At 35.4% G+C, this 17,154-nt stretch overlaps 2 protein-coding genes across 2 annotated transcripts; both read right to left on the minus strand.

The window, feature by feature from the left end:
- Nucleotides 1–9,441: 9,441 nt before the first annotated feature.
- On the minus strand, nucleotides 9,442–11,699 carry LOC127813876 (light-harvesting complex-like protein 3 isotype 1, chloroplastic). Its single transcript, XM_052354975.1, has 3 exons — nucleotides 11,251–11,699; nucleotides 9,953–10,090; nucleotides 9,442–9,878 (listed from the first exon to the last, which is right to left on the minus strand). The coding sequence occupies exons 1-3, from the start codon at nucleotides 11,588–11,590 to the stop codon at nucleotides 9,628–9,630; spliced, it is 729 nt and encodes a 242-aa protein (XP_052210935.1). The 5' UTR covers nucleotides 11,591–11,699; the 3' UTR covers nucleotides 9,442–9,627.
- Nucleotides 11,700–14,875: 3,176 nt separating this feature from the next.
- On the minus strand, nucleotides 14,876–16,581 carry LOC127813877 (expansin-like B1). The gene is made up of 4 exons (XM_052354977.1): nucleotides 16,375–16,581; nucleotides 15,889–15,995; nucleotides 15,417–15,728; nucleotides 14,876–15,284 (listed from the first exon to the last, which is right to left on the minus strand). Exons 1-4 carry the CDS (start codon nucleotides 16,514–16,516, stop codon nucleotides 15,096–15,098), a joined length of 750 nt encoding a protein of 249 aa, XP_052210937.1. The 5' UTR covers nucleotides 16,517–16,581; the 3' UTR covers nucleotides 14,876–15,095.
- Nucleotides 16,582–17,154: the final 573 nt, after the last annotated feature.

Below are 17,154 nucleotides of genomic sequence, written 5' to 3' on the forward strand. Positions count from 1 at the left end.
TCCATTTTCGGCAACGGGACGGCCTGCATGGTCACAGGCATAGGCCATGATGCCTAGGAGACAGGGCCGGACCTTTCATGAGGCCCGTGAGGCAATTGCCTCAGGGCCCATGAAAATTTATGTATTTGGGGGCCCAAAAATTGGAACCCCTCTTTTTGCTAAGGGCCCAACTGCCCAGCCCAGCCGCCACGGTTTACCTCCTCCCCCTCTCACTCTGCGTTCGCCCTTCTTCCTCTCTCGCTCTCGTTTTCGCTGCAGTCTCTCGCTCCGTCGCTCTGTAACTCCCTCCGTCATCGTCATCATCGCGCCTCGCCTTCGCCGGCTTGCCCTCGCCGTCGGTCGGTGGCTCACCTTTGCTCTCGCCTTTCTCTTCTTTCGCTGCTCCGTCGGATCGTCTCCCTTTGCCTTAGCTTTCTCGCCTCTTGCTGCTCGATCGGCGGTCGCTCGCCCTCGTGGCCGGTCACCGGTGGCTCGCTGCCTTGCTCTCTCTCAGTCGCTCCAGGTAGCTCGCATTCGCTCTTGCCTCTTACTGCCTCTCTCTCCTTTTACTGCTCACTGGCGTCGGAAGTCGGATCGTCGCCCTTCACCCTCGCTTTCTCGCCTCTTGCTCTGCTTGGTCGGCGGTCGCTCGCCCTCGTGGCTGGTCACCGGTGCGGCGGTGCCTCTTTGCCTCGCTCTCAGTCTCAGCCTCACTCAGTCACTCCAGCCTCTAGCCTCCAGATCTGAGATCTTGCTGCCTCAGATTTGGTCCTTGAAGCTGATCTGCTTCTCCAAAATCCAGATCTACTAGTGCTTAGCTTCAACCGATTAGTTTCTCGTTCACAAATCATTTTCATTTTGTTTAGTTTGTGATAAGTTGGGAGATTTGGATTATTTGATAGGTTGCATATGTCTATTTTATTGATGTTGGCTTTATATGTCTATTTTATTGATGTTGGCTTTATTGATGTTGGCTAAATCTGGCAAAAGAAAATTTAATTTTATTGATGTCTCATTTTATTTATATACGTGATAATTGTTTTATTTTTAGAAATTGTAATTAGAGTATAGAGATGCCTTGTTCATTTTATTCTTCTTCTTATTATTACAAGTCTAGATAAAAATTAAGTTTAACATTATTATTACTTAAGTGTGTCATGTAATCTGTAATGTCATCATATTTTTTTCCTTTTGACTTTTGTTAGGTGTAGGCAATAGTCACAAATCATGCCTCCTAAACATATGTCTGGAGCTCAAAAAAGAAAAAGGAAACAAAGGGAAGAAGCATTAGTTCAACATCAAGCCGGTGATATATTTAAATACTTTAATAGCAGCAAAATAACACAGGGAGAAGAAATAGTTGAAAACTTGGGTGAAACTTCAGTAGAGGAATAAGAAACTTGGAATGATAATGTTAATGAACAAGGAGACTTAGTTGATGAATTGAATGAAGACAAAGATGATCACGTTGATGTCAATGAATTAAACGAGAAAGAAGAAGACAATATTCAACATAAAGATTCATTGATTAATTTTTATGATCCAGGGTGTTGGGATAAAATTGACCAAAATGTGAGAGATTTGCTAGTAGAGAAGGGTCCAAAAAGAATTGATGGAGTTTTGTTTCCTAAAGATAGTAGTGGTAGGCATTTTGAATTATCACAATATAAGCGAGTATTGCTCAATGGAGAAACAAATGATAGGAGATGGCTAGTATATTCAGTTCTTTTGGACAAGGTTTTTTGCTTTTGCTGTAAGTTGTTCAAGACTCAAAAAATAATGAGTAAAATTGGTCCGTTGGGAAATGAAGGATACAGAGATTGGCATAATATGGGTTGGGGTCTTAAAAATCATGAAGCAAGTAAGGAGCATATATATTGCATGACTAGTTGGATTGAATTAGAAACAAGACTGAATAAAAATAAAACAATTGATCAAAGTGTGCAGATTGAAATCAATAAAGAAAGAGAACACTAGAGACAAGTGTTAAAGAGGATAATAGCTGTTGTGCAAAGATTGGAAAAAAATAACTTGGCATTTCGAGGAGATTGTGAGAAGCTTTATGTGGAAAACAATGGTCTTTTTTTGCAAATGATTGAAATGATTGCTGAGTTTGATCCGATTATGAAAGAGCACATTCGATGTATTCAAGCACATGAGACTCATTATACATATTTGGGCTCTAAAATTCAAAATGAATTGATACAAATGTTGACAAACGAGGTAAAAAGTTCAATTCTTAGAAAAGTTAAACAAGCAAAATATTTTTCAGTCATATTAGATTGTACGCCAGATGCTAGTCATGAGGAGCAAATGTCTCTTGTAATACGATGTGTGGATTATTCAGCAAACTCTGTAATAGTAGAAGAATATTGGGTAGAATTTTTGAAGGTTGATGATACATCAGGGCTTGGACTTTTTACTGAGCTTAAAAACATGTTGACCAATCTTGAGCTGGACATTGATGATATAAGAGGTCAGGGGTATGACAATGGGTCTAATATGAAAGGGAAGCATAAAGGTGTACAGACAAGATTACTTGAAATAAATCCAAGGGCTTTTTATACTCCATGTGGTTGTCATAGTCTTAATTTGACTTTATGTGATATGGCAAATTGTTGTCCTAAAGCTATGTCATTTATTGGAGTGATACAACGCATCTATATATTGTTTTCTTCATCTACCAAGCGATGGAAAATTTTCAAAGATCATGTGAAAGGTCTTACACTTAAGCCATTGTCACAAACACGTTGGGAAAGTCATGTTGAAAGTGTTAGGCCTATAAAAGAGCAAACTGTACAAATAATAGATGCTTTATTTGACTTGGTAGATACTAGTGAAGATCCTAAAACAAAGAGCGAAGCTGAGTCCTTAGCAACATATGAACTTCAGAATTTTGAGTTCTTGCTTGGCATGGTAATTTGGTAAAAGTTATTGCATGCAATCAACACTGTAAGTAAATTTTTTCAAGCTGAAAATATGGATATTGATGTTGCTATCAGTCTTTTAGAAGGACTTCTTTTGTTTCTTGATGACTACAGAGAATCTGGATTTGATAAGACCATGGTTGAAGCGAAACAAATAGCAAATGAAATGGGAGTTGAAGCTGTATTTTGAGAAAAATGCATGATTCGAAGAAAGAACAGTTTGATGAGGATGGCAGTGATGAGATAACACAATCAGCAGAAAATTCTTTTAGAGTAAATTATTTCCTCTTCATAATTGATCGAGCTCGTTTTTCATTTCAAACTAGATTTGAACAATTTAAAAAATATGAGGAAACATTTGGATTTCTGTTTAATTTGGAGAGGTTGAAGTGTGTTGATGATGATACTTTATTGGGGTCTTGTAAGAATCTTGAAAAATCCTTAACGCATAATGGTCATTTTGATATTGATGGAGATGATTTGTTTTTGGAGTAGACAATCTTGAAATACTCTTTACCTAAAGAAACAAAAAAAGCAATTGATGTGGTGAACTATTTGAAGAGAATGGATGGGTGTTTCCCAAATGCTTGTGTAGCCTACAGAATTTTGTTAACTATACCAGTTACAGTTGCATTTGCAGAAAGAAGTTTCTCCAAGTTGAAGTTGATCAAGACTTATCTCCGCTCAACTATGTCACAAGATAGATTGAATGGATTGGCTATGTTGTCTATTGAGAAAAAAATGCTCGAACAACTTGATTATGTAAACTTGATTGATATTTTTGCCTCCAAAACTGCAAGGAGAGTAGTTTTTAATTGATAATTTAGAAAATTTTCAATTTTATTCTTTGATATGGTGTAAATATTTATTTATTTATTTTATATTTTATCATAAAAAAAATAAAATTTAAATGTACTCTATGATTCGGGGGCTCATTTTTGCATTTCGCCTTAGGGCCCCCAAATCTCAGGTACGGCACTGCTAGGAGACATTAGTAGACAAGAAACTCCCATTTGATGGTTCCAGGTGGATTAGTCAATTGGGTTCGCTTATAAAAATTAAGGACGAGGATTTGTCCAAGAAGAAAGACACAATTGAGCCATCTATGGATCGATTTGAAGACTGTGAGTAGAGGGTTTTCGCTCTTGAAAGTGTGGGGAAGAGAATGGAAGAATTTAGAATGATTTTCGGGGAGATTTGAAAGGTAGATACAAGCTTGCCGGAAACATGTTATGGGTTGTCCAAAAACGAACCAGCCCGACGAAGCTTGGCTTGCTGGGTAACTGATTCCAACAAGAAAAAACAAAAAGCAAGGAAGGAAAGCAAGAAAAAGAGAGAATAAAATAGAAGAAAAACAGAGGAAGGAGCTAGCAGTGGGGTCGCCAGTAGCAAACCCAGGGCCAGCCCAAGGTCCCGTGGGGGCCTTAGCGAAAATAAATTTTGTTGGGGAGGATGGAATGCTGTATTTGTATTTTTAGGAGGCTCCAATTTTTTTTTTCTTTTTCGGAAGGGGGAGTGGGGCCAATTTTTTTTTGGGGTGGGAAGGGTTGCTTTATTCTCTTAAATGGCTGCTGTATTTTTTTTGGAGAGGTGCTGTATTTTTTGTGGCCCTAAAAGGGGTGGGGGTGTTGTATTTTTTGGGGGCCCCAAATTATTGGGGGCCCTAGGTTGGGCCGGCCCTGAGCAAACCAATCATCGAAGACGACGGAAACACATGATCGTAGCCTTGCGAGTGATTCTCTCATGCCAGAGAAAAAAAAGAAAAAAGAGAAAAATTAAAAAAATTTCAAAAAATTTATAATTATTTTTTTGAACAAGAGGCACATGTCAGGTGGGTAAGGTTAAAAAACATTTTGGACATATCGTTCGAGGTTACACACAAATTGAGAAAGAGGATTTGCTATCGATTAGCGAATTAGGATGAGTGATTTTTTTTAAAAAAAAAATTAATTTACTTTATGTGTCTTGTTAATTATTGTATTATTGTCCATTGTAATTTATCAAAATATATGTCTAGATTAAGCATGTGCCTATTTGACTTAATTACATGTTAGCCCCCTCAACTAATATTAAGATCGTAAACATGAATCTTGATCTAGCACGTTCTCTTTTTATCCAATCACTTTCTCATTTTCTTATGATGTGCTCAAATCACCTGTTGACTCATGATAATATGTTGATTAGGTGATGAACTACTCAGTGACATCTCTAAAATAATTTTCTCATGCACATAAACAATAAACTTGATATGCATTATTGTACAACACCTATTATGACTAACCAGGTAATGATCACCATTTATGGCCGACAAGTGGATCTACGACCCTTGGTTTAGAGTGAAATGCTAATTATCTTTTTCCTAACCAATCCAACCCTTGTCAAAAGTAAAATTTATGCAATATAAATGGGCATAATTGCAATAACAAATATCTTTAAGGTACGAATGAAGTTTGAACAAAAATAGAGGGTAGATGTATAATTTCTTAAAAATATCAGGTATATTTACAATAACTTGGGAGTTTGGGATATAAGTGTCACGTAGCAAAGTTGTAAACTTTTGAAGAATTTCACTTGTGCTATCTTCTTATCTAACACACTATCTCTCAGTGTCGGCAAGTATTTTGACCATTTCCCATCATCAGTACCATTACCATTCTTCATATTGAAGCCTCTTGAAGCTTCAACAACCACTGTTATCCTCTTTTTATCGTTGGAAAGACTAGAAGGTTGCTAAACCCTTTACTTGGCCACCAAAAATCTCCAGATCTCTCTCATTCTCATTCTCTTGCTTGTCTATTCTTTTTTAGTGATTCAAAGTTCAGGAAAAAAAATAGACTTTTTGTTATTATGTTTTTTATATTATTTTTGATGATGAAAAGCTTTATTGTGTTTTGTTTATGGAAAATATTTCAATATCGTTTGGATTTTCAAAATGTATAAATATATATACTTGAAAATGAAAAATTATTCTTATCTCAATATTTTCAAATTTATGTTAAACTCTTTAATGACAATATCTTAAATAATCATCATATGTATTCATGATATATTATTCTAAAATCAATTATCTTGTTGTATGATAAATAATTCAACAAAATTATTTTAAAATCATAAACTTCTTTTAAAAGATCAAGACAAAATTGTCAACTTCTTTGAATAATCTGTCGAATGTTTTATGCCTTTGAAACATGTGTTATCTTAAAGTTAAAAAACTATCGAATTTCTTAAGGAAATAGTCGACTTCTTTTGGCCTTTGGCAAAAAATAGTTGACAGTTCCCATATTTGTCGACAGGGAAATTGCATGCTCTCGGTCCAAATATGTTTAGTTCAAATTAAGTTGACTTTGATTGTATAATGTCGATTTTTATCTCAAAATGTTGACTTTGTGTTCAAAACTGTCGATCGTTTGATTGAATAAGTCAATTTCTTTTCAAAATGTCAAAAGTTTATTTAAAAGCTTATTTGAAATTTTAAATGTTTCAATAGAAATAGTCGATCGATTTCATATATGTCAACAGTTTCTTGTCTGACAAATTAAAACAACTAGTTTTTCAAACATTAAATGCAATCAACAGCACTAAACAGCTATTTGTTAGATCTTCTGGGAGTTGAACAACAAGACCAATTACAGAATACAAAACTAAGAACAAAAATACAGAAAAGAAAATAGAAGAATATATACACGATAACTAGATGTATGTGTTCAGATTCGTAAATGAATCCTACTCATGACAGGAGGTTCTTTCCGTAGTTAATCCACTCATTATTGAACCAAAACTTACAAAATTATAGAAGAATGCTAACAAGATTTACTAGAACTTTTTAGAGTACAAGCTCTTACCCGAGCAACCCAGCGCTCATAGCTCTTTTTTCTCTCAATCACAGTGTTCAACATTTAGAGAATTTTGGATACAATAGCTTCTTCATGTGCCATTCATCCTTGTTTTGTTTCTAATTATAGGACATTCGATAGTTACAAGGTTGGACATAAACAAGGGTAGAGAAACATATTGGATTTGGTCATTGGAATTGCAGTCTTTAACAACCAAGCTTATTATACTAGTCAACAATTGTCGACTGACTCTACCCAGTGGTTGACAATTGTCACACCAACTATCGACTTACTCAACTAATTTTGAGTCACCCTTTAACACTATTCAATGCATTGGATAACCAAAAAAACTATAAATAGAGATTGAAGTTGTAAGAGAATAAGCTAATGAATTGCATGTTCTCAAGTGGTTATTTCTAATTTTTAAGTGTTCCAAGCTCTCATTTTTCTTTATTCAAAGGCAAGGTGGATCTTTATAATTCTTGACGGGCATTTGAATTTGTATTATTGAGTTTCATTGTAACTAAGAGAGTTATCTTTTAGATTTATCTCAATTATAACTTATTATTATATTGCATAGCTTGTAAACTAGAAGGCCTACAAATTTTGTTTGGTAGGAAGCTTTGTAATTCTTAGCATTGAGCCTAAAAAGCCTATAGGTTTTTGACAAGAGGTTTTAGTACATAAAAATCTCCAACGAGATTGTTGGGGGAATGGATGTAGGTTGATGCCAAACCACTAAATCTTGTGGATTATTTACTTTTTGTTGTTTCTTCTTCTAGCATCATTTATTTGATCATACCATTGTTTTATTGCTTTATATTTCTATTTTTTTCTCAAAATTTCAAAAGTTTCAAGCATTTTTAAAGACACCCAATTCACCCCTCTCTTGAGTGTGTGGTGGTGATTAAGTGTGCCACATTACAACACTTTTTATAGTTGAGAGTTTATATTCTAAGCTTAGTCATACATGTGTATGCGTGTGATATTCCATTTTAGCTTTTCCTGCTTGATTTCTACCCCCAATTTCTTCATTCTGTGATCAATCTTATGCTTGATAGCTTAAAATAAATCTTTGATTTCAATTATTTGGAAACTTGATAGGTTTAGAAGATTGTCACAAATGAATTTCAAGTCAATCATTGATCCTATTATTATTTTTTTCTTTTACTTATCATATCTTCGTTGTTAAGATTAAGAATATATGCACTAAAAGTATCATTTCGTCCTCCAGTGTGCCATTTGTAAGGTTCGTGAAAATAGTTTGGTCCAGCTCAACACTGTTTGATCAAAATTTGAGTCCAAAAGTCATTTTCCTAAACTATTCATTGTGTCTCATAATTTATTATTTAGAAATTTTTGTGTCCAATTATTTTTTATTCGACTGTCAATATCGGAATCCTTATGTTTTTGGTTATATCTACTTCGACACTTATCTTTTAGTTCGTCTTAATCTAACTTTTGATTAAATTTTATGTTTGCCCAAAATAAGTTACTGTATTTTCCTGATATGTGTTTTGACTAATTTCGAACTCAAATAACTTTTAATATACTTGACGATTTTTGAGAAATTGGATCTTGTGAACTGGTTATTAGGTTGTCTAGCATTCGACATTACCTAATTTAATCGAATTTTGGGCTCCGAATTAACTCCCTAGTTTAGCAAAACTGATTGATTTTTATCATTTTGAACAAATTATACTTGCACCTTATTTCTTCATAGGTTTTCTTGGATTCATCCATGGCTTGATAATTTACCAAATTATTGTTAAGGCCATTTCGATTTAATTTTAATTAATTCAAACAATAAATTTTAATATTCAAAAATTCTTAATTTTTTGAATATTACATATGTTAAGAGGGTAAAACAGAAATTTTGAAAAACTTTGGAATCTAAGTATAATTACTAAAATGAAAGAAAAAAAAATCCCGCATTACTAAGTAGGTAACACACTTGAAGGGTGAGGTGTTATATTTATGATGGTAAAATTACCGACAACTACAAAAATTGCCGGCAAAGGTCAACCTAATTGCGTTGGAATGGTCATCAACCATTTAGCATCAGTTTCATGCTTATCGCTACTAATAGTGATCCCTTGTGACGATTTATGAAACCGCTAGAAAAAAAAAAATGCAATTTATAATATAAAGTCTACCCAGACTATAATTCTACCATGATCATGGGACGATAGAGCAAGGCCCCAAGATGCCATTCCGGCATTCTATTGAGCTCATATCTCTCTTGGCACCAAAATTTTGGCCAATTGTTTGAATTTATTATTTTTATTAATTTTACACACTTATTTTTAATTTTTATTATGACTTACAGGTAGACTGCCAAGTTTCATCAACAATCATGAAAGTAACATTAATGAATGACCTCTCACTGTCAAAGAAACTCATTTAAGCCACAAACACAGAAACCTCTGTAACTTAAAAGACTAATTAATAAAGCATCAGTGTTTGGTTTGCTATAAATATATATATATATATATATATAGTCTAATTTCTTAAATCCCAAGTCACCCGTTGCTGTGGGTATTCACCTACTACCATAGAATGGAGGATTGAGTGTCAAATCAAATATACATGTCTCGATCTAAGATCATTCCAAAACATTGGCCATTGGATTGGATTCTCTTTTGCAGATGCAAGCTCGATCTTCAAACTAGAGAAGAGTTCGAAGAATTCACAGCAAAAGGTAGCCCAAGATCAGGAATAATTTCATGCATAACAAAAGCAAATAAATCAGATCCCAGGAGCTGCTACAAACTGGGGATAGAAATTTCAATCACACTCCTTCAGAAACAGAGACCTATATAATGATAGTTAATACAGATGCAGTGATGATAGATTAGAAGTAGCAGCTCGGAGGCCTGCAATTTGCTCTAGGCCTTGTTGGAGCTGCTAGGGGCCTCATCCTGCCAAGTTGCTTGCCATTGCTTGTCGTAAAACGTCGTTTCCTCCAGAAGCTTTTTCAGGGTTTCTATGTCCTCGTTCTTTCGGATCAGAAGTACTCCAACTACAGCTACAAATAGGAGTGTTTTGCAGAAGAAGTTGCCCATTTGGTCCACGAGACCTACTCCGGTCAAGCTATCCACAAAGTAAGCCGAGAAGAAGCCTAACATCGCAGCACGCCCTGCACATCAACGATCATCAAGCATTAGCATATACGCATTAAGATCTGGGGTTGAAAGAAAAATCTGAGCAAACCGTTGAGAAGTTCAGCCTCGGGAAGATGGAAACGCTTCACCCACGCCCACCAGGGTATTATAGATGTGTAAAAAGCTACAGGATTGTCACTACTGGTTGATTGTGGATTATCTTCAAGACATTTCCTCCTGTTAACCTCTGGGAAGAATTAGGCATGAAGGTTAATCAGAAATCCAGTCTGGTCTCAACAAAGTAAATGGCTATAGAAATAACAAATTCAAACTTGTAATAGTTCGTTCCAAGATAAATTACTCTAGTTTTGGACAGTTAACTGAGCTACTAATTTGGCTCTGTCTTTCCATTGCTAAGTTTTTATCTATTGGTAAGAGGACTTCAATTGCAGCCAAGTCTGCGTAGTGAACTCCAATCACTTCATCGTGTGCAATGAACTGGGGCAACCTTGGCCGTCCCAAATATAAACAGAAAGGAATCCACTTTGAAAGATGATTCTGAACCCTTACGTAGAAAAGCACTAGCCATTTGTATGCACATCAACTACGTGTTTTTCGTCTTACCATACAGGCCCCTCCTCTATTGAAGAAAATTGTCGCAGGGATTCCATATAATGTGATTTTGACCACGAATAAATGCACTATCTTTAAGGTGTTATTTTGCCCCATTAAAATTCTTGGAGGGTTAATGGTAAACCACCTTTAAGATTATTAGATTAACACCAAAGTCACCAAATCTGCAACCAACACACTAAAGAAAAGATTTTCTTATAGAGCATCTTTGTAATATAAAAAGGAAAGGGAGCATAGCATGGAGTTGGTTGTTTTATCATATGTTTAGGCTTGGTTTCTCCTCTTTATTATAACAGATGAATACAAATTACACAAGATACTGCACTGAGAACTCTCATTCAAACATGGTTAGCCACATCAATTAACAATGTTCTGATTAAAAAGTAACGCAAGCAATCGTCCTGTTCATTGGCGACATCGGTGTAAGAGCTGCCCAGATCGTATTTCCAAATCTGCCAACAAGAACAACCGCACATATTTCGCATCATTCTATCGATTTCTTGTACCAGTCATGTTCAAAGTCACAAGAAAACTCAAAATTCCATTACCAAATGGCACGAAATTTCCATTTCTCGTCCATGAAGATTATCAAGAAAAGTTAAAAAGAAGCCATAAACAATTTTGGGCATGCCTGAGGGAAGCAATTTTGCAACAATTTTTGCAGAGTTCCAACAAGCCAAAATACTCGAACCAAATAAGGCCAGGCAATCATCAATCACAGAGAACAAATTTAGCAGAAACAACACAAGAAACTTGAAGAAAAGGAGGCTTTACCAGCATCAATCACAGCATCCCAATCAGTATTTCCATTTATCTGGAACTGATTCAAGTCCCATGTCCCTGCAACCCACTTGGGGTCCTCAAATCCAGCCTTCTCCGGCGAGCCATTAGCCCAAGAATTGGGTACCGGAGCATCAGAAGCCTCCTGCACAGCGGCAGCGCCAGAGGCCACTCCTCGGGCGGACACCAAGGAGGGGTGTTTCTTGGGTGCGACAAAGAGAGAGAGCTTGTGGAGGGTCAAATGGGTTTTGGGCGGAGAGGGTGAAGGTGAAGGTGAAGGTGAAGTTGAAGTTGGGAGGTGGGTTGGAGGAGACGAGAACAGAGCCATTGACATTGTTGATCGACCTTAGAAGATTCAGAGAGAAGGTGAGAAATGGTGCCTCAGCCAAAGAAGTAAGAATGGGAGAGGTTACTAGCGTACGTTTCTCTGCAAGCTCGGTGGGCGATGACTTGATGGTGACTAGTGAGCATTGAATAAGCTCCGGTTGGCGACAAAAAGTGAATTAAATTATAGTTTTTTACAGATCAGCCTTCACCTTTAATGAAAATACACAAATTACCCTCTTCCATCTTTAAAAGTAGGACATTACTATTTGGATAGAATCGATTCAGATAAAATTGTTCTTTTTTGTCATTTCAATTATTGATGTTAGGATGAAAATGTCATTTAACATTTTATTTACCAACAATACCCTTTTTATTCACAAGTCAAAATTTCATTCTCTTTCTTGTTAAATTTAAATTTTAGTCTCTCACCTAAATTAATGAATTTTTAGAATCTCAAGAGTCATAATGGCTTTAAATACAAATTATTCTACTTTGCTTGAATTGATTGACGCATGAGATCATTAAAGACATCAAATAACAAAAATATCAGTAATGAAATCTGTCCAGTAATTTAAACAACCATCAATTTCTGATGAGACTACATCTAAATGCAGTCCGCCAAATACAATACTGGCGGACTACATCTTAGATCCAGCCCGCCAGCAGGCTGCATGATACGCAACGGACTGCATCTAACATGCAGCCCGATGCTGCATCTAAGCAGTGGACTGCATCTAACATGTAGTCCGCTGCGCCTGCTGCATGATGCAGCAGCGGGCTACATCTAAGATGCAGTCCGCCCACATTGGGCGGACTTTAACACAGATGATTGTCATTATTTATTTTTATAACTAATTTTTTTTCATTGTCATTATTCATTTTCATAACCTAAGTGTCATGATTGTCATTATTCATTTTCATAATTAATTTTCTTTGCTTTGAAAATGTGCAACTTTAATATGTTGGGCAGTAGTTTTAGGCGGAAATTTTAGACGAGTGAAGAGTTAGAATTTTTATAAGGTTAAAATTGTCTTTCTATTTTGTTTAATATAATTAAAATAATATAAAACAAGCATTAAATGTCTTTTTATTCGGATAGATTTTATCCAAATAGATTTATCGTTAAAAATATTACATATTTTTAAATTTTTTAAATCACGCATCACTAAATTTTTTATAGTTAAATAACTATTCTTATTTTTATTAAAATTTCTAAAATACTCTTCCACAAATAACTCTATTCCAATTTTACAAAAAAAAATTAAAAAATTGTGATTGAATGATGGCATTTCAAAGAACTCATTTGCCTTTTGCAAAATTGAACCGAAAAATTTGTGAAATTTAATTTTGTAAAAAGATCAACTTTTGAACCTTATTAATTCGATTTTATAGTTCAATTTTTTTTAAAAATACAAATGATAGAAAAATCAAATTTTTGTACTCGAGGCCTAGAAATTAATCATGATATGATAATTCATTTTGACGAAAAAAAAATTTAAGAATCCTTATTTAACTTCTGAAGAAAAAAGGTAAAGATTGATAAAAAAAAAATAAATAAAAGAGAGAAAGAAAGGTGAAAAAAAGAAAAAAATATTTAAATATCAAAATATATTAAATTTTATCCTTGATTAATTATAAAACAGATGTATGTTATTTAAAAAAATATACAAAGAAATGTGAAATTTACCCTAAATTATATCCCTAAGAATAAGATGACAATTGTTAGGAGAAAAATATTTGTTGTGTGGAACACACTGAATGAGCAAAACACAGTGCTGCCCCAAGCCACTAAAATCTCGCCACGTATAAAATTTTTCAAAGTTTAAGCCTGTCCCCCAATCCTTTTCTGCCATCCATGGCGACCACCTATCGCAGTCGCCGCGCCACATCTACGGCCGTCCTCCTCGTCGTCCTCCTCACCGTCAATCCCAAGAAGATCCAGAAGTATTATCAGATACCCCCCCCCCCTCTCTGGATGAGCTGCCTCCATTCCCAAGAACCCTCCCTCATTGATGAGGCGTTTCACTGCGATTGATCATATACAATAATGTCTTCTTCCAAAAGTTATAATACTTGTTGCTTTTCTGTGCAAGATGGATAACTCATGAGATCAAAGCTTTTCTTCATTCTTTCTTATTCCTCTTGAGAATCCCAAAAGCAAAAACTAATCGAGGAGTTTGAAAAATGGGGATGCTTCATAATCATAATCACGTCAAGCCCTCCACTTTGATGCGGCAAATGACGGGGAGGACGACTACGAGGTGGGTGACAGTGGGTGTGGGCCGCAGTGGAGGCGACGGGGCAGCAATGGGTGGTCGGCGTTGATGGCAGAAAGAATACGTACACAGACAGAGCTTGGTGTGGAAGGTGGTCTTTGTCCTCTGATAATGGTTATGGGTCTTCTTGGGGTCGACGGTGCGGAAGACGAGAAGGTGGAGACTGGAGAGTGATGGGTGTGGCGCCGGCGACTGCGATGGGTAGTCGCCATCGATGCTTGAAAGAATTACGTGAGATAGCTGGTAAAAACCTCATACTAGACAGACTTGGAAAAAATTTTGATCCCCAGCGAGACTGTAGTGACATGGGCCGCCGCTCTGTTTTATAAAAGAATTACTTATTCGGTTGGAGTTTATGGATGTCATAACTAAATTTAAAAATTAATGTAAATTGGAGGACATTTAAATTAAATTAAATGACTAAGATTTAAAGGGTCCATGACTAATTTAATGGAATAAATGTGATGATAAATGAGGCTTGTGTTTTGGCACTAATTGCCCTCTAACTCTAAGTCTGTCTATCCTAGTTAGGGCATCAAAATCATTTTTACAATAAAATTTAACTTAAAATACACTAGGTATTCTTAGATTTGACCTAAGAGATATAAATATAAAAAATTACAATAATTATCTTTACTATGTAAATCTACTTGCACTTTTCCCTCGGCCCAATATTCTTATTATTGAAAAGTCATATAAGATAATCCTGAAACTTGATTTATGTTACATGAAGAGTATGTACCTGAAGTTTTACAAAATTACATAAATTTCTTAATAAATATTAAATGAACAAAGCCGAGTGTAATTTTCAGAATATGTAGCAGTATATGTTGTCATTTAGTAAAACTTTTAACGGTATTGAGTGTAAAATTTAAGAGATACTTATAGTTTGTCATTTTTCTCTACATAAAAAATGGAAATGAAAAAAAAAAAAACACTTGAAATACAGGGCGCGGGGGAAGAACGAAAGAAATTACAACTAAAATTTTTATTCCCACGCTTTCCGAACACAAATGTAAACACAACTATAATCCAAGTATTTTATTGAGAATATAAAGAGTAGATCACCGGCTTTGCCATTGCAGAATTAAAACTTGAGAAGTACTCAAGCTAGGAGCAAGCATTAGCTCCACTTATTAGATTTCATAGGACACAACAAGTAATGAACCACTCCCACACTTAACTAGGTATATAATAGAACATGGATTAACTAGCACTTCCATGTATAGAGCTTAATTAAGCAAGCTTAACGCCGGTTTCATAGATGGCCCCAGGCATCCATTTCTTAGGAATGGCTTTGCCCAGGTACACCCATCTCTGACCACAAACTTGGACTCTCAGGCTAAGCCCGCCGCTTGGAGGATTAGGCATGTCCCATACTGCACCATACACCTTCCTCAAGTCCTTCCATTGCTGATACTCAGCCTATATATATGCGTGTGTGTGTGTCAAGTCAAGAAGAAAACATGTTTAATGAAGTATCCTAAGAATAATGTATAATACCTTCAAATTTTTTTTTTTTTATGCAAAATAAAGATGTTTAGTTAGTGGACTTACTTGCCAAAGTTGAACAGCCGTAATGTCACATTTTCCAGCTTGGTAAACCAAGACTATGGCTAGGTAATCAGGAAACCTGCTCTGCTTATTGATCATCACTGCTAGGGTACGGCCTGGATAGCTGCAAGGAACTCTCACGTAATCTACGGGAACAACGCCATAAGCAAACAGCTTGGAGTCTGCTTTGGGTCTAGCCATGGCGGCGAAGGCGTGCTTGCTGAGGATGAAGTCTGTGTTGTCTCCTGCGCCATAGTCTGTTGCCACCACCTGCACTCCATCTACAGTGCAAAGCCCTGGGATCTTGCACTTCACCTATTATGTTTTATTATTATTATTTTTTTTGTAACACAAACAAGTTTCGTTAGTTATCCCAGCAGACAAAAGCATGGACTTATAAGAAGGGCCATTTACTTTATCTATCACTCTCTTGCAGATTTTAAATTAGCTTTGATGAATTAAGTTATATTATTACCTGATAGCAAGCGCCACAGCCTAGCCCATTCCTGTAAAGGTTAGAGACCCCTCCCACATTGCCACTGTAGACAGTTCTTCCATATTCACCATACCCACAAGCTCCAGCTTAAATAACATACATTAATAAATTAATTAACTCCTCAACATGCAGTTATATCATCAATTAACAAACAACAACAACTATATAGATGTATTCATATATATTTATGGGAAAAATTGACAAACATTGTTTGATAATAGATTTTGTGTTTTCGCTGTTCCCAAAACCAAATGATAAAAACTTTGAAGATTCCATGGGTTTGGACGTGGGATAATTTTGAAGTTCAAATGAGAATAATTTATGAAATATATTCGAAATGCTTTGGAGACAAATACTCCAGAAACAATCTTATAACTGGTACAAAAACATAATCTCTCGATCAAAGCTCATTTTTGAAACGGGAAAACTGTTTCATCAGAAAGTGTAGTGAAAATGGATACATACTTGGAGTGCCCAATCCATCAGAGGTGCTGTAGTAAGTTGCTCTAGAGGTTGTATCGTTGTCCTTGCTGCCATGACACTGCACTGCATTCAAAACAGCCATTATGTAAAGAAGAAAGTAGCTTTTGGATGCAAAACCCGCCATTTCTTAAATTGGATCTCTTCAAATTCTGAAGAAGAAAGATATGTAATTAGAATCAGAAGATGAGATGCGATGTGAGGAGTTGACATATGGAGATCTGTATTTATAGGCCTCCGGAGTGGGTTACTGCGTGCTGCCTTCCATTGGAAAGTGAGATTTTAAAGTACTTTTTCGTATAGGAAAGGTTATTCATTAGTATAAGGGAGAAATAATATTTTAATAATTCAAAGTCACTAGGTTGGAATTCTTCACTTTTAAGTATATACATATATTATGCTACTTTAATTATAAAAAGAATTGGTCGTAGTAACGCTATATATATATATATATATTCCAAATGACATGAGGGTATGGTGGGTTATAATATATATCATTAATTGATAATTTATACTTTTATATCATTAAAAATAATTTATACTTTGAAAAAATTATTGTCACATATCTTCAAAGTTAATTATAATCGTGATAATATTGGTGAGTCAAAATTTTCAATTTGAGTATAATGTCAATTATTTTTTGTATTAAATTACAAGAGATAATTTTCTTTGCTTTAGAGTATATAAACAATAAGAATATTATTTTATCTTTCACCACCTAACCGAACTAGAACCCTCAGATCCTTATATATGGGTATTAATGGA

Source organism: Diospyros lotus, chromosome 12, assembly GCF_014633365.1.
Source record: "Diospyros lotus cultivar Yz01 chromosome 12, ASM1463336v1, whole genome shotgun sequence".
Classification (NCBI taxonomy): domain Eukaryota; kingdom Viridiplantae; phylum Streptophyta; class Magnoliopsida; order Ericales; family Ebenaceae; genus Diospyros; species Diospyros lotus.

Bases quoted from the DNA above. Each gene is read 5' to 3' on its own strand.
- LOC127813876 (XM_052354975.1), bottom strand. From the start codon at position 11,590: ATGTCAATGGCTCTGTTCTCGTCTCCTCCAACCCACCTCCCAACTTCA. The intron at 10,091-11,250 runs GTAAAGCCTCCT...AATTCTTCCCAG, and splicing joins GGATGCTGTGATTGATGCTG to AGGTTAACAGGAGGAAATGT. The intron at 9,879-9,952 runs GTTTGCTCAGAT...GTTGATGTGCAG, and splicing joins CGAGGCTGAACTTCTCAACG to GGCGTGCTGCGATGTTAGGC.
- LOC127813877 (XM_052354977.1), bottom strand. From the start codon at position 16,516: ATGGCGGGTTTTGCATCCAAAAGCTACTTTCTTCTTTACATAATGGCT. The intron at 15,996-16,374 runs GTATGTATCCAT...ATGTTATTTAAG, and splicing joins TGATGGATTGGGCACTCCAA to CTGGAGCTTGTGGGTATGGT. The intron at 15,285-15,416 runs GTAAGTCCACTA...GCATATATATAG, and splicing joins CGGCTGTTCAACTTTGGCAA to GCTGAGTATCAGCAATGGAA.